Genomic DNA, 23,993 nt, shown 5'->3' with positions numbered 1-23,993 from the left:
TTAATTTAATTATATCTAAAGTACATTACATTCACTATACAGTTATACTACATTAATCGTATAGTTAAGTGCAAGAAAAATCAGTAGTCAATATCACTAAACACTTTAAACTTATTTATAAAAATGATATTGTTAATATTAAGTTTTATTACTTAAAGATTATTAAAAAAAATTATTTATCCAATTTCATATTATTGTTTAAATAATTAATTTATATAAATATTTAGATTAATATTTAGTTAATATACTAGAGTATATTATATTTTTAAAAAGATATATTGAAATTAATTGTTTAAAATTATAACAATTTTTATAGTTACATTAGTAAAAATTACTACTACTTAATTAAATAAAAAATTACAAACACATTAAGTATTATTTTTTATTAAATTAACTACAAGATAATAATAATTAGAAATGATAAAAAATTAGCTAGTATATTTAAAAAATACAATACGTTTAATCAATTAATAAAATATTAACCACATGTTGTTAGAATTCATTGTAATTTTACTTTAATTAGATAAAAACGTTATGTATATATTGATGTATATATTCGTATATTTTATAAAAATACAATTTATGATAAACTTTTTATAGATATTTCAGAACAGATAAACCAAAATAATAATTAATATTACATTATAAGCTTAATTATATATTAGCATTGAAATAATGATATAAAAGGAGAATTTGTTAAAATATATTTTTATAAAAAAATCATCCATACATTCATTTGGATGTCAATTATAGTAAATTAAAGTTGGATTAGTTAACAATTTTTAATATAATAAATTTAAAAAAATGAAAATTATTTTAGTTTTGACTATTTTAGCTGCTGTTGCACTCATTGAAGCTAAAAGAGGTATATATTTTTAATTTAATATAAAATTAGTATTATTAACTTTTAATTTGATTTAAATCTAATTAAACTATTAATTTATTTTAGAGCCCAGGTTTGCGCCCTATATTGATGTGACCCGTTTGGATGAATTCAAATTAGTTGATCTCAAGAATAAATATGGAGTAAAAGCATTTTCATTAGCATTTGCATTGGGAGGTGCAGGTGGTTGTGTACCATGGTGGGGTGGACAAGTGGCTATTGACGACCCTACTATTATTAAGGCACTTAAAGCATTAAAGGCTGCAGGTGGTGATGTAATTGTATCAACGGGCGGCGCTTTGGGACCATACTTAGAGCATATGTGCGCAACTCCCAGTGCTCTGGTCAATGCCTACAAAAAGATTTTATCGGTAACGGGATCAACACATTTGGATATTGACATTGAAGCGACAGTCAACGCGGATAATATGAATCAAGCATTGGCTCAGTTGCAAAGGGAGAACCCGGATATTAGTGTCAGCTTTACACTTATGGTTCAGGGAGACGACTACGGAGTGACACTGGAGTTGGGCGTCAATGTATTGAAAAATGCGGTCAAACACGGAGTCAACGTTGATATTGTAAACCCCATGACTATGGAATTCGGTACATCCCGTGCCTCGTGGGGTGACGCCGTTATAGCAGCTGCTGAGGCAACACACAAACAAATGAAACAAGTTTGGCCACAAAAAAGTGACAAAGAGTTGTACTCTATGTTAGGAGTGACCCCTATGTTGGGCCGCAATTTCAATGGCAAAATATTCACTCAACAACACGCTCAACAACTGGTCAATTGGGCCAAACAAAAACAGATCGGACACCTGGGCTTTTGGTCCATAAACAGAGACCGGGCCTGTCCTGGAAAAGCTGTCGACCCTTCCTGTTCTAGCATTGATGAAAAAGATCACGAATTTACCAAAATATTTGCAAATTTCAATTAATATATCATTTGTATTGTATTTAATATATGAATATATCACAATTTTATAGTACAAAATTAAAAGTACAGATAATACATATTTTTTAATTTTAACAAAAATTTAGACAAATCTTAATAATACTACTAAATTAGTTATATATTTTATTATAATAATTACTAAAATTGTGTTATCATAATGCTATCATGCAAAATATTTTGAAATATAATATTTGTCAAACATTATAAATTAAATTACTCATCAAAAATAATAAATCAGATATTATATGACACACGTGTAATGATATAATTTTATTTACAAATTGTTAGTCAATACAAATTATTAATGCAATATTTAATTAAAATTAGTCATTATGTATGTCCTGACAGCTAACTGTGCAAAAAACTAAAGCGACAATCGGAGTCATAATTTATAATTAATTTATAATTTATAATTAATTAATAATAATAGCTCATAAAGCCATAAGAGATTGTTATGTTCACTCAAAAATACCTATTTATAAATTATATAGTTTAATATAATATTATAAATTTATTGTATATCAGATATTACCATAGAATTAACCTGTAATTAAGATTTAAAAATAATAAATGGTTTCTAAAAGAAAATAACAAATATTACATTTAATATACAAAAATAATTATTTAATTGTTTGAATTGTTTTTCTCACTACAAGTGCTTTTTCTTTTAGAAGATAAGATATTTTTTAAGAAACAGATATAACATAATAATATTATAACAATAAATCCGGTATTATATAAATTGTCAATTGTTTTGCACTCTTATCCAGTCCTATGTGTCGATTAGTACAATAGTTTTACTATTATTCTAGTTTTTTGTTAAAAAATTAGTTTAATAGAAAGTTAAGTCACAATGAGACTGCATCTCATAATACTAGTGCTATCAGTCGCTGTATTATCTCAAGCAAAAAGAGGTAATTATTATTATTATTTTGATAGAGAATTAAATTATATTATAAAAATAAAATTATTTTAGAGCCCAAGTTTGCGCCGTATATAGACGTGACCAGAGCTCAGGACTTTAATTTGGTTGATCTCAAGAACCAGTATGGAGTCAAAGCTTTTTCGTTGGCTTTTGCTATCGGAGGAACCGCTGGTTGTGTTCCCATGTGGGGCGGACAGACCAATATAGATGATCCAAGTATTATAAATCCAATTAAAGCTTTCAAAGCTGCCGGCGGTGATGTCATTGTATCTACTGGTGGCGCTTTGGGTCCATATTTAGAGCAAAGTTGCCAAACGGTTGAAGATCTGGCAAATGCCTACAAGAAAGCGCTGGCAGCCACTGGATCCACACATTTGGACATTGATATCGAGTCAACAGTGAATGTGGATACTATGAATCAGGCATTGGCTCAATTACAACAAGAAAATGCATTAATCACTGTTAGCTTTACACTTATGGTTCAGTCAGATGACTATGGAGTGACCAATGAATTGGGTTTTAATCTGTTGAAAAACGCCGACAAACATGGAGTCAACGTTGACATTGTTAATCCAATGACAATGGAGTTCGGTAGCTCCCGTGCCTCGTGGGGCGATGCAGTCATTGCCGCCGCTGAGGCCACACATAAACAGATGAAACAAATTTGGCCGCAAAAGAGCGATCAAGAGTTGTATTCCATGTTAGGCGTGACTCCTATGTTAGGCCGCAATTTCAATGGTAAGATATTTGAAATAAATCACGCAAAACAATTGGTAGAGTGGGCTAAACAGAAAAAGATTGGACACTTATCATACTGGTCTATCAACAGAGATAGGGGTTGTCCGGGAAAAGCAGTAGGACCGGGATGTTCCAGTATTGCCCAACAGGATCACGAGTTTAGCAAAATATTTGCCACCTTTGACGATGGTGTTGATCCCAGTCCTGATCCCACAGAGATACCTCCCGTCACTAGTCAATCACCACCCATACCAACTACACGTAAAACTCCAGATCCTATAGATTGCAGTATACCAGGAAAATTATATCCGCATCCAACTGATTGCAATAAATACATTTGGTGTTTTGATGGACAACCTCATGAAAAACAATGCGGTGCCGGCACTGTATGGGACATCCAAAGACAGGTTTGCAATTATCCCAAAGATGCCGGAAGACCTGAATGCATGTAATTATATTAAATAATAATATAAAATAATGTATTTACTAACAATTGTATTAATTATTTTTAAATATATAATGTATTTTAATAAAGTCTAATTTACTCTATAACTTAATAATTATAAATAAAACACAGAATTAGTATAATAATTATATGATATAATTATTAATAAATAACAAATCAATTGATAAATTCATTACTAGAAAATAAAATATAAATAAATACGGTAATACATCTTTATAAGATTTATAATATATGATTAGTAAACTATAATAATATGCAAATTGTAATGTGGTTTAATTGATGTAATAGATTACAAATATACTATAAAACTTGATAATTTGCAACTCAATTGCAATTAATAATTATTTGCAATTTACTAACTATAGTCATAAAAATAAGATATAGTTAATTATTTTGGCTTAAGTTTGGCTCAATTTTATTATTATATGTAATTTTTATCATAAAACATAACAATATTATTAACTTACAAAAATCAATATTCAAATATTGTAATAATAATAATATCAATACAAACATTATACATAAGCATTGGTTTGAATATTTAAATGACAATATCATTACATAATTCGTTTCAATAAAAGCTATTGGATTTTATTTTGTTGTCACATAATAAGTGTCAGTTATTTTTGTCAATAAATATTATAAAGTTTAGATAAAATTTATAATAATTGTGTGTTTGTTTGTGTATTTATAAATGTATAGAAACATTTTTAGACTAGAATATCAATCATTGCAATAATTATATTTAAAATAGAAATTAAATAAAAAAATTACTAAAATAAGAAATTTTTAATTTTCATAATTATTTTTTTTGTAAAATTTGCAACAAAATATAAATTGTAGATTTAAGGATAACAAAAATATGTTAAAAGTAAATTTATTTATATAATTAAAATAACAAAATGAATGCATATTTTGTTTAATACTGTATATATATTTCTAAAGATAGACCGGTATTTTAATAATTGATATCAATATTTGCTTTATACCAATGATATTCATAATTAAATTACAATAACATTAAATATAGGGTTCATTTACTTTGGGAAAAAATTACAATTTGTAGTCAATAATAATGATAACTATAATAATATATTGTAAATAAAAATAGTTATCGTTGTTTTAGAATGTAAATTATAGCACAAAAGCTTAAGTTAATCTAAAATATGTGTTAATAATATTATAATCAATTTTGGAGATGAATTTGATGTTTAAGTTTGACATTTAATAAAAACATTTTTCTTTTGATACATAAAAATGTCTTTTTTAGACTTCAATCACAAATTCTGTATTTTAATCATCACTTTTTGAATCTTTACGTTTACATTCAGCTGCCATTTGCTGCAACTCTAGTATGTGTTCCACAGGATGAGGCTTTCCATCGTCGCCAACACGACAAGGCTTTACAACTCCTGTCCTGTAATACAATATATATAAAATAAAATAATAATAAAACACAATTTAATTCACAGAAAAGTACAGTTATAATAAATTGAAGCATCGATTTCAATATTAAAACAAACTGTTAGTCAAACACATAAAAACTAACTTTTAATGTGTTTGTTTAGGAAACCATTTATTTCTATGATATTGATATATAAAAAATCATAGCACTGTATAAAAGTAGACAAAAAATGTAATAACAAATGTCATACTTTGCTAACTTATCGATCATTTCAACCAAACGAATCGCTTCGTATTCTTTCTGTTCGGTTGTCATTCCGGCCATTGGGTCCGGCTTTGGCTCTTCATAACAACCCGTCACTGGATTTATTCTGCAATAAATCAAACAAAACAAACATTATTTTTCAAATATAAAACATTAATCACTTGTCTAGAGCTCACTTGTCTTTCATCTGTGCGTACTCTTCGGTATCACTTTCCTCGGATTCGGAAGAATAGTTGCCTGAATTACCGCATCCGCCGAGCATTAGTCCGCGATTGGCTAGAAGTCCTGCAGCGTTACCATAACCTGTATATTTGATAAGTCTGCACACATTTTCTTTGCACAAAACAAAGAGAAAATCGGCGACTAATTCTTTGACTTCGGTGTGCGGAGACGTCATAAGACGGACCAATCGATTGCGAAGTGTAGTGCCTTCTTCGGGTCGTTCGCGCGCATCCTTTAGTGGCGGCAATACTTTCGAACGTAAATACTTTCTGATGGTTGGATTAGCTCTCGAGGCTTCACTCAAACACGTAAGTATTGGAGCCAAACGTTCGCGACTATTCTGTACGGTATGCTATAGAAGTAGTCAATAGAAAATATAAATAATAATAAACCAAAAGATATTATCATAAAAAATACGTTAAATAACGAGTCATTACATTATCGAGTCGTTTAGACAGAAATTGTACCAAAACGGCGATCACTTCCATATTCATTTCGTCGTATTCGTGATCGGGATTATCTGGTCGACCCATTTCGGTGATCGGCGACAAAAGCTCTTCAAAACTGTTGGCCGGCATTGAGGTCAACAGATTAACGGTATGACTCTGTAAGTCCTCCTTTTTATCTTTGGATTTGGTGTCACAAAGAAGTAGATCGTGAAGAATAGATACCAGCCTTAAGAAGTGTGCCTCTTCTATCTGTTGGACACAAAATTTTATTAATTTTTTAATTAATACAATCATAAAATACAAATTACTGCAATAATTTATTCATGGATTAATATATATATATATTTTTTTATATAAAACATTTATAAATACAATAAATATCTATAAACTTTAAAATGTGTGATAAATACAAACCTCATCCAAATGATTTTTATCGATATTAATTGTCAAATTAAATAACGATTTAAGTACTTCATTGGCAAAGTCGACCTCCCAATTGTCGAGATAGTACGCCACAAGACACTCATCTTCGGTGGTGTCATTTGGTGCACCTTTTTTGCCTCTTCGCGACCCTTTGGAGCGCCGTTTGTTTTTATTGGGCACCTGTGCCTGACTTTCACTGTTATTCTTTAGTATGAGATCAATGGTTTCCATTAGGTATATGAGTCCGTGATAATCGTCACGAATTCTTGGTCTAACTTCGGCGCAAAGGGCAGAGATGAGGAACAGCATTCGCATGTCATAATACTTGACCTACAGGTGCCGCCAATCAATATAGCAAATAAAATAATTAAATTGCAAATTAAGTTCAATAATTTAATTTCCGAATGAAAAAAAATTATTAAATGTTTTACAAATATTTTAAACTTCAATATTATTATTATTATTATCAATAATAAAAAATGCTTTTAGAAAAAAGTGTTGACATATTCTCACTTTAATTTATAATTCAATAGATATAAATAAAAAATGTTTTATATATAAAAAAGTTTACAAAATTCTTAAAAAACAAATTATTAACGTTTTACTGAATTCGTAAAAATTTCAGTGCCTTTTAAGTCAATATATTAAGTTTTTTTTGTAAAGAATATTCTGCTATAATATTCTCTTTTTATATACAACTATATGTTTTTCAATCTTCTTAAAACAAAAAAACTTTAACATTTAAAATTTAATTTTATATCAAATATTTATACAGTAATTGCATTTTTTCAAATCAATAAATAAATAAAATTATATTACTTTATATTAAAGTTCAAATAGTAGTATGATATTAGTTATACCATTTAACTGAAAATACGGGTATTATATTAGGATAATGTATTTTTAAAGATATTTTTCAAAATAAAAAATACTTTAGTGTTTTTAAAAATAATAAACAAAAGATTAGATGATTAGGTCATCAATGGATATATAAGATAATGACATAATGTATTCAAGTAAAACAAATTCAATATAAATTATGATAACAATAAATACATACGTCTTGCGGTAGTTGAGGATCGGGATGCATACGGAGTCTCAACATAATGCCTTCAATACAGGAATTGTTGGCACAGAGCTTCTGTATTGTGGAACAGTTGTAGATAAGATTGCAGAGACACATCTGGGCCTCGACAACAACTCTTGTATCAAACCGTGTATTTTGTAATGTCATAAATGCTTCTTCTTCGCCGACCAACATCGCTAAGTGAAGCATAGTCTCAATACGGTCGGCACTGAACAGATCGCCGCAATGTTGCTTATCTCTGGTCAGTATACGCATCACTTCCAGACAGTGTGAATGCAGTTCAACGTATTCGGGGTCTCGAAGCAAACGAAACAGACATTCCGTCAGCTGTTTCTTGTGTTGAATAGTGTCATCAATGGTAAACAATTTGCCATACTATGCCAAACGCAAAAATGATAACATTATATTAGAGACGCCATTATCACCATTAGTTGATCCTTAAATGGATATCAACAACAAAATACCTGATTAAGAAATTGTTGGATTTTAACGGAAATGTCGTTTTTATTGCCGGTCTTCACCACTTTGATCAACTCGTCCATTGTGTTAATGACTGTCTAAATGACCAAAAATCGGTTCATTTGTTGCAATCACTACACGAGTTGTCTGTACTATCAGTGGTGTCTACGAGTGGTGTCTACGAGTGGTGTCTACGAGTGGTGTCTACGAGTGGTGTCTACGAGTGGTGTCTACGAGTGCTGTCAATAATGTTGTCAAAAGTGTTGTCAAACTGTTTATCACTTATTTATTACATAATATAATGAGTGCTTAAAAACGTAAAGATGTCTGACTTTATATACACTAGAAATACAATATAAACTCTATTTCATTGCTTTCACTGCAATACTACTGCAATACTAGTGTTTAATGTTTTCAACACTAGTGTTGTGTCTGTACTCTTAAAGTACAGTAAATATATTTATATTATTATTATATGTTTTGCCCTGATTTGCATCTATAGTCAAATACATACATACATACTATTAGTAGTATTATAACATATATTTATTTTTCTATTAATTTATAATATTTAACATAATTAATCTATATAAATCCCATTTATGTATTTTTTGATTGTTTGTAAAACATTTTATTTTCAATGTATGCATATTTGTCATCTAATCTGTACTTATTGTTTACTTTAGCACTTATATGTTAACTCTCCATAAATCGACAAACTTTAATACATATTATTGTATTAACGTTTTTGGGGATATTTCAGTCCAAACATATATACAATGCAAATGTTTTACAATAATTATTATATTAATCAATAAATTTGAACGTATTTTCCACTAAAAACAAATACATGTAATTCACTAGTTTTGCCTGTATTTGTATTTACAGTTCACTATATTTGATGACAATTTCCCCAATAGTTTAGGGTATTGTCTAACTCTCAATAGTTATCATCGAAATAACTAATTTAATAAAATTAAAATTTATTATTATTATCAAAATTTTATCAACTTTTAAGTTTTAAGTAATTTTATAAAATAACAATTTATTTTTTTTTTTAGTATTTTAAATCAATTGAGAGGTCAATATCGGGATAAATCCCCAAAAAATATTTGTATAATAATTTAGAAAATCACTGAATGTCTGATCAAAACACATGTCTTTAGATTTAAATATATTTATTATTGTTTTTTAACAATTAGTTTTTAATTAGTTTTTAATTTGTTTTTTAGTTATTGTTAAATTATTTTCAATTTGTGTAATAACTTATTTGATTAAAATGGTCCGCAAATTGCGATATCACGAGAGGAAACTGTTAAAGAAAGTAGATTTCATCAATTGGTCGACAAATTCAGTGAAAGAGACGGCTATTATGAGAAAATATCACATCAATAGACAGGACTATACTAAGTATTATAACTATTATTGTCATTATTATACCATTTGTGGTCATATTTGATGATAATATGATATATTGATTGATTTGATGACACCTATTGACAGGTATAACAAGTTATGTCATGAGATCTGGCAGTTATGTGACCGCATATCCCGGCTCTCACCGGACGACACCTTCCGTAACGGGTGTTCCCAACAATTGATTGAAAAGTTGTATTCAAACGGTTTAATCAAAACAAAACGTCTTAAGAAATGTAATTCAGTAAATGTCAAGTCATTTTGTCGCCGAAGACTTGCGGTATATATGATTCAATCGGCAATGTTTTCGGGACCGCTATCTACGGCCGGTAATCAACTTTTTCAATACATTTATTCAATGGTATATTAATTGATTAATTTTTTTAATTAAATCTATAGTAAAATATGTAAAACACGGACACGTGAGAGTTGGACCTAATGTGGTGACAGATCCGGCATTTTTGGTGACCCGAACTCATGAGGACTTTATTTCATGGACTGAAAGCTTTAAGACTAAAATCGATACCTATAATGAAATCAGAGACGACTATAAAGACTAACACTATAATAGTATATAAAAGAAAAAAAATATTTTTACAAATAAAAGAATAAACCAATCGTTAAAAATTTAATATCTCATTATAAAAAATAATTAAATTCAATATATTATTAAAAACATAAATCATTAGTTATTAAATCTAATTAAAATAAACAAAGAATCAAAGTTTAATATTATATTTAATATATTGAAAGTATAGCTAAAATAATTATTGATAATTAAAAATAGACGAGTTCTGTGGTTAGGAGAGTACTGTAGTTTACAATGAGTTATATTATATACAGTATCTAAAGTGTTGTTCAAATAATAAGTATAAATATAAGACACTATATATTTAAGAAGTGAAGCAAAGTGTAGATAAAATGTTATTTTATTTGATGGCATAGTATTACATATGATATGACTAAAGCTTTCTGATGATAAAAGATATTTTCAAAATCAAAATATGTAATAAAATACTATTTAATGTATAAAAAATAAGTAAAATACTTATTTTTCCAAAAATCAATTTTTTGCATATTTAACATTTATTAAGATGACATTATTCCTACTACTTTGCACTTAAAAGTAAACTAAAATTAAAATTTGCAAAAAAATACAAAATTTAAAACATTATTCCAAGTGATTGTATAAAAGCAAATATTTTTTATATTGTACTGTATATACAGTAATTTACTAGTAATACGATAAAATGTTTTACATTCATTGTTTTCAACTTAAAGTAAAATTGGTTTCATTTTATTGTCTATTTTTAAGTTTATTGTATCAATAAAGCATTACTTTTGAAGACATGTTTATATAGATTTTAATTTATAATAATAATAATCAATTTTTGATTTGAAATATAAAAAATGTAAATGCTAATATATTATAATTATCCGAAATTAAATTTGTTAAATCATTTGAATATTTGATTTTTTTATTCAACTCTTACGGAATAAAATATGTAAATACTGTATGTATTTTGGTTTGCTTTACATAAAAACTTATATAAAGTAATATAAGTCATCAAATATATTATGAGATGAGAGTGTTTTAAGCCCACTGTCATTAGCACCTGTTGTGTTCAAAAACAGATGTCCATTAAACGCATACCAGACCTATCCATGTCTTGTGACCACAAATGTAAACATAGAAAGAGAGGAGAGAAAGAGTGGATCAGTTGATGGCTATTGCGAGAAATTCAACAAAAATAATAACATTAATGACAAAAATACATTAAAAAACTAGTAGTAAATGATTTTTGACATTTCGATGTGTTATTTGAGACATATTGTAGATGTATTGTTCACTATTATATTGGATGGTAATTGCTATCATGTACTGTACTCTACTATACGGTATTATGTATTGTATTTCATATATAAATTAAAGTTATAGTAATGATTATTAAAGTACAATATTATTTTTATTAGTACTCTTGTATTATTGTTGTTTTACATCTATTTTTGAAGCACCGGGTGTTTTGTTCGGCAGGAAATTAATACTACTGTATCACTGATTATCAAATTATACATAAAATTTTAAATAAAGACAAAGATGTATATTATTTATCATTACCTATTCAATAGCTCATTCAATTCAATTATATATCAGATATATTAGCTATCAATTGCATATTCTATAGAGAGATTCAAATTTAGTAATTTGAGACAATTGGAGGGAACAGTTAGATCAACAAATAAAGAGAAAACTTTATAAGTTTGTATCAGATCTCACATAAAATAGCTTAAAAACCGTACATAAAGTCCACGTCTTTGTTAAAACAAGTGAATCTCTATTTGTCACTTCAATCACAAGTAGTTGTAATTAAAGTTTAACAGTTAAGTGATAGTTATGTTATATTTTGTATATTAGGTTAGAACTTAAACTTTTTTAATTCATTTTCATTCACTCATTCAATTGTTATATATATATACTTAGTATAAATATATATATTAATGAATGACAATAAAAATAACAATTGTTTTTCGCTTTTGATATAATCATTTGCCACAACAATCATTGAGAGATGGTTTTACAAACTAATGACACTGTGTTTATACAGTTAAATATAATTATGACGGGTATATATATATATATATATATATAACGATGATCATCAAACATTTATAATATCTAAAAATAACTTTTATTTTTTTTGTAAAAAATGAATAACCTTTTTCTTGTTTCTCATAGACAGCTATTGGCAATCATATATGTATATTGATGTCCAATGAGACGATATTATCAATAATGTGGTAGTAATTCGTTCTCTTAGTCATCTGTCTTAAAAGCAATTGCTTTCAAACACATATCAGATGTCTTTGAGGACAAATTTATATCCATTGTTGAATATTTCGCAGATACACCCATACATTACTATCATTATTACACAGACATTCATCCCGTTTCCCAGAACAGCCACCTGTTTTCAAGTCATCACTCATTTGCATAAACTATGCCAACTATAGGCCAACAAAGCTAAGTATATTAATAAATTGTAAATAAATAAATATTGTAAATATATATATATATATGATATATATCTTATATGATAATAAATCATAAATTTTTATTTACTTTTTATTTCAATTGAAATGAAATATAATATAATAACATCAATAATTGTAGTAATAATAATAATTGATTCTTTCATAATATTTTTTTGTATATTATTTTTTGTTTTTATACTTTTTTTTGTTTTTAATATTTGTAACATGTTATCACGTGTTATTATTATATAATAATGTTTAATATTAATAAGACAATTATATTTGTAATCGTTATATAGACATTAACTTTAAAAAAAAGAAATATATATATATTTATTTATACGTCAATATAATATTATTAATAGTTTGAATTACTATGTCTTATATTAATAATCACTTAATGGATGGAAAGGGCTTGAAAGCCAATATATTTTTATGTATATATCATTTAAGTGGTGCCAATTCAACAAAACACACACATATACTATTAACATCAAATGGGATCAAATTCAGCGAAACTTTAATCAAATGGGACGAGACTTAATCAGATCTCCGGTATTAAGGCGACGTCGCGGTCGGTCACCAAATATGTCCGACTCGTTTCGGACACTTTTAGCCAATTTTTTAATGCTTTCGGCAATCGCTTCTCCGTCGGCATTCATTGGCACCTATATTGATGATGATGTGGCCATTCATTAATATAGTTTCATATATATTGTCATTTAGCATAATTTAGTTAAATAATAAATTTGTTATATTAAGAGAAATCTATAAGCAATGTATTAAGCAATTGAATTAAATATCATTAATGTATTTTCATTTTTAAAATGCAATACTCTTAATATTAATTATAAATAATATTAAAAATTTAATTAAACATAAAAATGTTATTTGATATTTAATTAAATGTTATTATTATTAATTAACAACTAATAAGCAATTATAAAGATACACAAGAAAAACAAAATAAAAACCAAAACCACAGCAATAGGATTCATATATATTATTAAAATGAAATATTTTATAACAATCTTAACCTAACTCTTAATAAATAAATAATAATAATTAAAATTATAGATTAAAAAAAAGTGCAAACATTTCATGTTTTAAAAGCAAAACAACACAACAAAAAGCAATGTTTAAAACAACAACAAAAAGAGTATAATTATGACAAAAATATCAGATAATAGTTATATTAATAATAATAATAATAACAAAAAAATGACACAAATGTCAGCTCTGAATGATTAGTCAAAACTCACTTCTTCTTCATCGATGTTTTGGTTGTTATAAAAGGTCCTCCACTTTGGCACCTGTATCTGAATGGGCAACGAGTAGGCCATATGATGGCCATTGTTTTTCTGTGCGTTTTTTATCTTTTGTGCGTTGGGTGCGGACACGGCTCTGCCGTTACCATAACTATGATAATCACTGTTTGTAGACCTAATGGCCAGCGATTCTTCCTCGTCATCATCGGAGTAGGAGATCGAGTCGAAAGCGTTTCCGTCATCGATGTCCATATCGATGTCAAAGACGCCGCCGTCGTATTCAACGGACTGAGATCTGTAGCGCACTGTTTGTGAAGACTTCTTGCGGTTGTTGTTATCCACCAGTGGCTGCTTTGCGCCGTTTTTGGCCATAGTTTGCACCGATTTGTTGTTGAGATACGAATTGAGACCCACTTCTGAATCTATTGCATACATTACACACTTTATTATCAATCAAATCGATTGATTACCAGAAAAAATCTTTTATTATTATTATTTAATATTATAACTGATATTATTATTAGTAAATTAATTCAATTATTATTATTATTATTATAAAAGAGTCGACACTTTATATCTGTTTTAACAAAAATAGTGTTGTATTACAAAAACCCGAGACTATGGGGTATATAACTAATGCATCACTTTATTAGTTGTCCTTCAAATGCAATTTACAATTACTTTTAACAAAAACTCTACACTTTATTATACAGTCTAACAGTCTATGGTGTGTTTCAGTACAGCCCAACATAACACAACTTTCCTATTGGAAGGCATACACTGTAGTGTCACACCATAAGCATCGATACAGTCATTGGTGGGGAGGGTGGGTATGTGTAGTATACCTGTACTACAGGGATGACTACATTAAATGAATCAACCATTGCATCAGCTGTTAACTCAGGGTTCTAGTCTAGTGTAGCACTGGTAGGCACGTAGTATATAGTCAACTACCATCGGGAACTGGTAGGTAACACGCATGCGCTTTACAGATAACACGCGACGCTTGTAAACACATATGAGATATTAAAGGGAAGGCAACGGCTCTCCAGCCAATGCACGCAACCATACAATACAATACACACATACAGTATAGACATTACATACCCTACTATTGATCTAAACCGACCTCACATTCACCAACAAAACAGCTGATATGAAACCAGGACTTGAAAATCCAAACAACGGGATCTATGCGCTAAACCCGATACACTTTCGGTACTCTATACGTCCCGTTTAAATCGGGTTTAAATTGATTTGTTTGGATAGGGTCTACACATTAACTAATCATTCAATCAATGAATCAAACAATTTGACACTTTCTACAGTAAATGACATTTATTTATACAATATATATAGTACTGTCAATACATACCGTATATAAAAGGATAGTCGGGTTTCTAGTAGTCCCGGCTTTTGTTTGACACAACTTTTTATTTATTATCAATGAATGTCTGTCTAAAAACACATACAAACACAACGATAATTATTTTTCAAATATACTTCAATAAAAATAGACTTTAATTTTAGAGAAAAAACTTCTAAACTAATAAATGAATAAAAATTATTGAAAAAATCAATTCATTGCTTACATTAGAGGTTTGACTCACGTATACACCGAATAACTCATACACTTCTATACTGTATTACTCATACACTATACGACTACTACTTGTCTAATATATATATAATATTTTTCTTTACCACTACTACTCGGTTCGTATAAATAACAATCAAATGGGAACTGGAGTTTGACAACAACTGGGAAACTGACTCTCCATACAAAACTCTACTAATACAACATCAACTGAAAGAAATATACAGTACTTCTGTGTATATCATAAGTATATACAGAGCACTGGTATTTGATATTACAGACAGCTCTTTGTTCAATAATAATACCCGAGCCTAACATGCAATGAGTAGACTCTATAAACTTTATTATTAAAATCCCGATATTAGGGTTGGTTTTGGTATTGAATTATTTTTTATAAAAAATAAATATGTATTTACATAGGGATTGGAAAAAATTTGTTATATATTTTTAGACATTGCATTACTTTCTGTGTTTATCTTTCAAAAAACTACAGTTTTCTCTCTCACTCAATGGTTAAAGACTTTGCAATCAATTTATTTATATAATAATTATTTTTATATACAATATATGTTTTTTCTTTCAAATAAAAAACACTAAAATAAACAAATAAAGTGTACATCACTGCCAATGATGCTCTCTCTCTCTCTCTCTCTCTCTCTCTCTCTCTCTCTCTCTCTCTCTCTCYCTAATAGCATAACATTACATATATTAGGAAAGAGAGAAGTGCTTCTCCAACATAAACCCAACAGAGATATGCTTTATGATGATGTTTATTGATTTACAGCCAACAAAAATTTTGAGGGATAGTCAGGGGACAGGAATAATGATGATGATAGTGGTGCTGATGGTGGCAGTGATGGTAGTGTAGAGATACTAAATGTTTACATAACTAGTAATAGCTAACGACAACAACAAAAAAATTATTAATTTTAATCAATTTTCATTAGTAAATATTTTGTGATGTTTTGTATGTCTCGACATGTCTTATCTATTTTAATCAATTTTTATTTTTATGAAAACTCATCAATTAATTTTTGAGAAAACTTTTATTTTATATATAATCATAAACTTTGCCTTTCCTCGTATCAAATTTTCCATACAAACATACAATACTAACACATACCTCCCTGTGCCACAATCATTACTATAATATAAAAAGAGTAATTTATTTTCTTATATAATTGCTTAAAGTTTAGTATTAGTTATTTTTTTGGATCTCAGTTTTTTTAAAAAGTAAATCTTTTTAATATAATAAGAATTGCACAGAAAAAATAAATATATTTACAGTATTATAGCTATAATGTGACTATTTTTGCAAAATTCCCGGACTCTAAAAATAACAAATCATCAATAATACTATAATAATAACAACAAACACTTTGAACTAATAATACAAACACACACACACACACACACACACACAGACACACACACACACACACACACACATATATATATATATATATATATATATATATATATATATATATATATATATATATATTATATACACTCTAAATTATGATATGGATATACATTACCCTTTTGGTTGGTGAACCAAATGTGTTATTTTATATTTTATTTTTTTAATTAAGCTTATTTTTGTTAAAACACTAATAAAACTGTAACACATTTAATACCCGGCCAATTAATATTGACTGGCATATCACGTTTCATCAGGAGATCAAATACTACTCGTTCAAAGTGGTTATACCTTTTTTGTATTTAAGTGCCCACTCATACAGTCTTATCATTTCAATTTGTTAATAGATTTTTCTTTCTCTATCTAATTAATGGCTATCAAAATAGCTATAAATATTGATATATATGGCCCTTCATAGACAAGTAGCGATTATATCATTTATGGGTTTAAAATCAATTCAATTTCGGAATAGCTATTGATTGTATGACTATTGGTTAAATTATATGTGTATACTATATATATACTCGGGTATGTGTGTCTGTTTGATGTGTGTGTGTGTGTGTGTGTGTGTGTGTGTGTGTGTGTGTGTGTGTGTGTGTGTGTGTGTGTGTGTGTGTTTGGTGTGTCAAAATAATTGACAAATATATTTGTATTGATTTATTTGTGGTTCACATATACAGTATAAATATACATAAATAAAATATGTTATTAAAAGAAAATACTATTTAATCAATATTATTAAATATAATTTTATTGATATCTTTCACATATCAAACTTGTACGACAATTTAATTTTTGTAGTGTATATATTGATTTATACTATAAATTTATTAATAAATTTATACATATATAGTATTATAAATGTATATACAGTACGAAACCAATATTTAAATGAGAGGCTAATGTCTTGGAATTTCCTTTAATTTGTTGTATTTCAGGAAAACAATGTTTGTGTTGTTATTATTTTCAATCAAGAATTTCCTATAAAAACCAGTGATTAATATGTGATACATATATATACTGATGAATTTATTATAATAATATATATAATATAAATATACAGTATATTGTACAGTATGATATAATCATATTAAAAAAGTATTTCAAACAATTTTTATTTTGTAAAACAAAATAATTTCCTGAAGAATTTATATGCATTTTTTTAAAAATAAAATGTTTTTTTGACAGAAAAATAGTGTTTTTTTAAATTTTCCTCAAAATATTTTTGTCTATTCAATTATATATATATATATATATATATTAATAGTATAATGTAGTTGTGTTGATGGGAAAAAAGAGAAGACAAAAATATAAATTACTATATTAGGAGAGTGCAAATTATTATATAATTTATTATTGATATTATATAATATTATATAATTTTTATCATAGACATAACATTAAACCTACACAATAATTATTTTGATGGTAATGATGTAATTTACATAAATATTAATAATTGTAGAGTTATAGTAATAAAAAAATTAATTTATATAATGAGTTATTATTACAAAAATAAGTTTGTTTTTATGCGTTTGATAGGATAATAATACAGTATATGATTTAAAATTTAAATTTAAATAATAAAATTTGTTATTTTGCTTTTAATTAGATCCTGATAAAAACGAAAATAATAAAATAAATAAATTGAATATAAAATTTTATGTAAACAAAATAATAAATTATAAAATAGTTTTTAAATAAATTAAAAATATTTTAATTGTATTTAAATGTGATGTGTAATAAACTATGATATATTGTAGAGTATGTATAGTGTTAGTGACAAATAACTTATATAATAAATAATTGTGATAATTAATGACATTTTAAAATATTTAACATTCAAAACAACTTGTTTTTATTAATTGGCATAAATTTTTACTTGTAAAAAAATATTTATCTATTTTTGTAATTAATAATATAATATATTTATTAGTTATTGACATATCAATTGTAATCCCATCAATGTAAAAAATACTCATAAAATTTTTTGCATATTTAAGTTATTAAGTGCCGATTCACTAAAGAAAAAACCATTAAATTATTACATAATAACTATGTTTTATTACAAAATAAAAAAAAACCTTTTTCTCAAAAATATCAAATTAAAGTCAACCCTTATTATTATCATATTGTATTGTAAAATGAAAAAAAAGTAATTTTATAATATAAATTTATTATTTAATATACTATATATATATATATAAGATTCAGTTTTTTTTTGAAAAACATAAAACCATAAAAGTGTTCAAATAATAAATTGATTATCATATTATATACTGGTTTATAGTAAATGTTATTATTATTGTTATGATTATAACCATAATATTCTTTTTGCACACAAAAATCATTAGAGAGAAAGCAAATGAACTCATGAAAGCCATATAATAATAGTTTTAGTAATGAATTTTTTTTATAATTTTTTTAAAACTAAGTTAAATATCATTATAATATAAAAATCTAAAAATAAGGTTTCAATACATTAAAACAGCATTCAAAGAGAAAGAGAGAAATATATTTATTAATGCTATGTTATACTGTATTAAGCAAACAGTCGATTGACAAAAAACTGCTACCAATATAACGAAAATTAATTTCCACTGTGTATTACAATCAGTAGTAATATAAAAATATAAGTTATATACAGTATATAAACACATAACTAAACAAACTTATGTGAACAACACTACTTACAGACAGACAATTGTAAATTATATTTATAGTTTGTTTGCTTTAGTTTCTCTGTATATTAGTGTATATAAATGTATGCGTTGTGTTGTGTTTTGTTTGTTTCATTTGATGCAAATTTAGATTAAAACTTATTTGCATTATTGATGAATGTTATTTTTTTTGCTATACTGTAGTTATGCTATTAAATGTGTTTTTAGTATTACTGTAGTAACAAAGTTTTTTTAAAAAAAAAAGTTTAACTTTTTTGCTGTTGTTTTTGTTGTTTCTATTTGTTGTATAAAACAAGTATAATATATTGGTATCTGTATTATTGCTATGAAATACTGTATGTATATATTATTGTCGAGTTAGTCTAAAGTTTAGTAATATTACAATAGTATATTAGCTTAACTTATGAATTGTATGCATGAATAATATAAATTTATATAACTAAGTATTAGCTGCACTTAATTAATATTAATAAATAAATAACAAACAAACAAAAAATCATTTATTTATTATGAATTGAACCAAAAGTTTTTACTGCAAATAACAACACAACTGTATTCACAAACACATACTGTTACAGACACAGCAAAAAAATAAATAATAATAAATTAATAACAAATTATTTATTATATGTTTGAATATATTCATAATAATAATAATAAATTAGTAAATATGGCATAAATGTATAATCTATTGATATGATTTGTATGTGTGTGTGTTTGTGTGTGTGTTTGTGTGTGTGTGTGTGTTGAATCAGTTATAGCTTAAGTATTGGTTTCAAATAATCATTGATCTAAAAACAAATATCACTATTAGCTAAACAAATAACCAAAATCAGTTTAGATAGGCTGCACCTACAGTAATATACCATAAGCAACAACTCAAACAATACATTTACTAAAATAAAAAATAACATAATTGTAGAAATTTCATAAAACATGATGTTATTAAAAATATATATAATTTATTACACCACTTGTTTTTATCATCATGTTGTCAATTGAAATACATATTGACACAAAACATAATAAATTATATAGTGTATAAAAAATTAACTACCGTATTTATTTTTATTCAATGTATTTTTAATTATAGATAAATTTGTGTGTGTGTGTGTGTGTTTGTGTGTGTAGTTGTATATCATATAACTTTACTTTACATAAGTTATAATACATATTGTATATTACTTGTTATTTTGCCACAAATAAAAATAAATTGAAAACAAAGTTGTTTTAATATTTTTTCTAAATAAGTTGTAAAAAATATTTACTAATCAAACTAATCGAAAGATAAATTGTTTAATTAATCTAAATAGCATTGAATTTTATCAGTGTATTTATGATGTATGAAAAAACTACAAAACAAACTATAAATATAATATATTTTTTGTATTTAAAAAATGAAAATTATATTTAAGTTAATATTTCAAAATAGTTATATACAAAAATAAAACAATATCAATTTTAAAAATAAAAAACAAAATAACATATTTTAAAAATAATATGTAATAAATATACAATAAATGTCAAAAATTATATATAATATTATACAATATACTGTATTTGACTTAAGTTTTTATAAAGAGAGTGTTATATAGTATGTTATTTGAGTTAATTTTATTTCTTATCATTTAATTTCCTGTAATTTTTATACACTATTATCAGTTCATTGCAATCTCGCGCTACAATAACCATAACATATTTTTAATTATTACAAAATTTTAGTTATTTAAAACTTTTTATTTTTTTATATAATTAAAACAAAATTAAATATTGCTTTTTACTGAAATTGCATAATAGTATAGATTAATAATTTTTATTGTTGGGATATACAGTGGGTATAATTGGAACTAGTTCAATTTATAATTATCTGTAAAAAATTCAATAAAAGTTGATTTACCAAAAAATATAAATTGTGTATATATTTATTATATATATAAATTTATATCATTTCAATTTTATCAATAAAAACATATTCTGACTGCAAAATATCAAACAGTCAATTATAAAGTTAATGTTAGATTAAGTCAATTTACATTAATACGTAAATAAATGTATATAATACATATATAGCAAAAATCAATATAATACTGCACATAAATTTATATTTAAAATTATTAAATTAAAATATTTTATTATAATTAGTTTAACTATAATTTGTTGCATAAAATTTAATGCATCACTGTTTATGAATATAATAAGAATTTTATAATTTTATTGAATATAAAACATCAGTAAATTTAAAATAATGTATTTATAACAAAAGTATAGGAAAATAATTTAGTTTATTTTCTATAGTTTAAAAAAATCTTATTTTATTTTAAAGTATTTATTATTATTTAATATATATATAGATTAGAGGAAAATAGGATAATTGATATAATAAATTAATGAAAATATAAATTTACGGATTGATTATAAATGAAAAGTAAAATTACATTTAAATATAAAACATTTTGAATATACTGTAAAATAATAAATCAAAAAATAAAATATAATGAATTTTTGATTTACTAAAATAGATAAAAATAGTAAATTTTAAGGATTTTATACAATTAAAGAGTATTTTTTGTATTTAACACAAATAAGTGTAAGATATAAATTGATGATTTGGTAGTAAAAATATTAATTAATACAAATTTACCAAAAATAATTCTAATAGCAAAATATTGAAAACAATAATAAAAAACATAAAACTAAATTAAAATTTTTAATTATAGCAATCATTATGATATACTGTATATATATATAATTTTGTATTTTTTGTTTTTTATCCCAAACGTCGAATATGTTTGTTTCAATTATCTACTGAAAAATCTATAATTTAAATTTAATATAATGCACCATAAAATCATAAATTATATTAATATAAAAAATGACTATTATTACGACAATTATTCAAATATAAACTGAATATTTTATAACATAATACTGATGTATATGTACTGTAATAAGTACTGTAAACAAAATGTTTTATTTAATGAAATTCAAAGAACACTTTTGAAACAATAACACAATATACTGTATATATATATATATATATATATATATATATATATATATATAGTATATAACTAATTTATAATTTGTAAAAATTAGTTTCAAACAAAATTTAATTAATTTAATTAAGTAATTAAGGTCTTAAAAATGCTCTCACAAATCAAGGGGAGCTTACATTAAACAACATTTATACTGCATATATCGTATTAAGCAAAAAATAAAATAAAAAGATAAAACATTAATATATTTACAATTATAATAATATTATAATTTTTTTGTGGTATTTTTATTTTTATTTACTGCTATTTAACTTAAAGATTATTGTTATCATTACTTATTAAATTATAATACAGTAATTTCAAATTTACATATATAATGTCATGTCCCATCACTCAACTAAACAATTTTTGTTTTGGTTTTTTAAAAATATAATTTTGTTGTAGTTGTTGGTGACCCCGATCTCATCCTTGTCTCTAATTTAAATAAACTTTTTAGTTAAATATTAAATTAATTTCAACTGAGTATATATATAGTTAATATATTTTATTTACAGTACAATTTGCATTATATAGATAATAAATGTATGATATAAGACACAACACACACACAAATAAATAAATAATTGATACAATTGAAATGTATGATTATACACATCAAATTGTGATTATTAATATAAATAATAACTAATTGTATTCATAGTTAGGAACTGTTCCCAATTATCATAAATACTGTAAAATTATTTAAATGCTATATTAAAAAACAAGTTTTTTTTATTATTTTGTTTGAAATCATTTTTAATGTGTACTTAATTTGTATTTATCCTTTTTTATACTTACATAATATACTGTTTGCAATAGATTTTAAATTAGTTTTTAATGAGTTATAATTTTTGATCTTTTGAAAAAATGGTATACAATTATATTCATATTAATATTGTTGACTCCTAAAACCTGACTATTAATAGCAATTTTCGGGATATATAAAAAATGTTATATATATTATATACTGTATATATTGTATATATATATAGCATATACACTGTGAGGTATTGTCTTGTATTGTATGGTATGGTTGATATAAGACACGCAACACCTCATTAATGGCTCATTTGAAACAATTTAATAGACTATTTTAGAGCACTTATTAAATAGTAATTTGTTTCTCAAAAATGCACACCAAGTCAGCCAACTAACGATTACTACAATTATTATTATTTTTATTATAATCATAATATTTTTAGGTGTTTTTGACTTAATTTTTTCCTATTATTATTCACATATTACTGTATAATCATGATAT

At 25.5% G+C, this 23,993-nt stretch overlaps 5 protein-coding genes across 9 annotated transcripts; 3 read left to right on the top strand and 2 right to left on the bottom strand.

Annotated features, from left to right (window-relative positions):
* Positions 1-717: 717 nt before the first annotated feature.
* On the top strand, positions 718-1,872 carry LOC128952211 (chitinase-like). The gene is made up of 2 exons (XM_054297562.1): positions 718-865; positions 950-1,872. Exons 1-2 carry the CDS (start codon positions 805-807, stop codon positions 1,822-1,824), a joined length of 936 nt encoding a protein of 311 aa, XP_054153537.1. The 5' UTR covers positions 718-804; the 3' UTR covers positions 1,825-1,872.
* Positions 1,873-2,610: 738 nt separating this feature from the next.
* LOC128952165 (chitinase-like) lies at positions 2,611-3,977 on the top strand. Its single transcript, XM_054297510.1, has 2 exons — positions 2,611-2,755; positions 2,818-3,977. Exons 1-2 carry the CDS (start codon positions 2,695-2,697, stop codon positions 3,954-3,956), a joined length of 1,200 nt encoding a protein of 399 aa, XP_054153485.1. The 5' UTR covers positions 2,611-2,694; the 3' UTR covers positions 3,957-3,977.
* Positions 3,978-4,924: 947 nt separating this feature from the next.
* Positions 4,925-8,673, bottom strand: LOC128951732 (synembryn-A-like). The gene is made up of 7 exons (XM_054296996.1): positions 8,285-8,673; positions 7,794-8,195; positions 6,725-7,063; positions 6,299-6,559; positions 5,816-6,213; positions 5,626-5,745; positions 4,925-5,387 (listed from the first exon to the last, which is right to left on the bottom strand). The coding sequence occupies exons 1-7, from the start codon at positions 8,360-8,362 to the stop codon at positions 5,264-5,266; spliced, it is 1,722 nt and encodes a 573-aa protein (XP_054152971.1). The 5' UTR covers positions 8,363-8,673; the 3' UTR covers positions 4,925-5,263.
* Positions 8,674-9,399: 726 nt separating this feature from the next.
* Positions 9,400-10,304, top strand: LOC128951854 (U3 small nucleolar ribonucleoprotein protein IMP3-like). Its single transcript, XM_054297139.1, has 3 exons — positions 9,400-9,689; positions 9,783-10,024; positions 10,095-10,304. The coding sequence occupies exons 1-3, from the start codon at positions 9,559-9,561 to the stop codon at positions 10,253-10,255; spliced, it is 534 nt and encodes a 177-aa protein (XP_054153114.1). The 5' UTR covers positions 9,400-9,558; the 3' UTR covers positions 10,256-10,304.
* Positions 10,305-13,073: 2,769 nt separating this feature from the next.
* LOC128951882 (uncharacterized) lies at positions 13,074-15,697 on the bottom strand. 5 transcript variants are annotated; one of them, XM_054297172.1, is made up of 5 exons: positions 15,589-15,697; positions 15,372-15,454; positions 15,104-15,279; positions 13,991-14,437; positions 13,074-13,396 (listed from the first exon to the last, which is right to left on the bottom strand). In XM_054297172.1, the coding sequence occupies exons 4-5, from the start codon at positions 14,429-14,431 to the stop codon at positions 13,253-13,255; spliced, it is 585 nt and encodes a 194-aa protein (XP_054153147.1). In that variant the 5' UTR covers positions 14,432-14,437; positions 15,104-15,279; positions 15,372-15,454; positions 15,589-15,697; the 3' UTR covers positions 13,074-13,252. The 5 variants fall into 5 exon arrangements, with proteins under 5 accessions (XP_054153147.1, XP_054153149.1, XP_054153148.1 ...); XM_054297174.1 differs by having other exon boundaries at positions 13,991-14,418; XM_054297173.1 differs by lacking the exon at positions 15,104-15,279.
* Between the last annotated feature and the right edge of the window lie 8,296 nt (positions 15,698-23,993).

This window comes from Oppia nitens, unplaced genomic scaffold (genome assembly GCF_028296485.1).
Source record: "Oppia nitens isolate AA-2021 unplaced genomic scaffold, nextdenovo-longstitch-racon4-pilon3 scaffold1_pilon_pilon_pilon, whole genome shotgun sequence".
NCBI lineage: Eukaryota > Metazoa > Arthropoda > Arachnida > Sarcoptiformes > Oppiidae > Oppia > Oppia nitens.
This window is presented reverse-complemented; position numbering and strand designations above follow the sequence as displayed.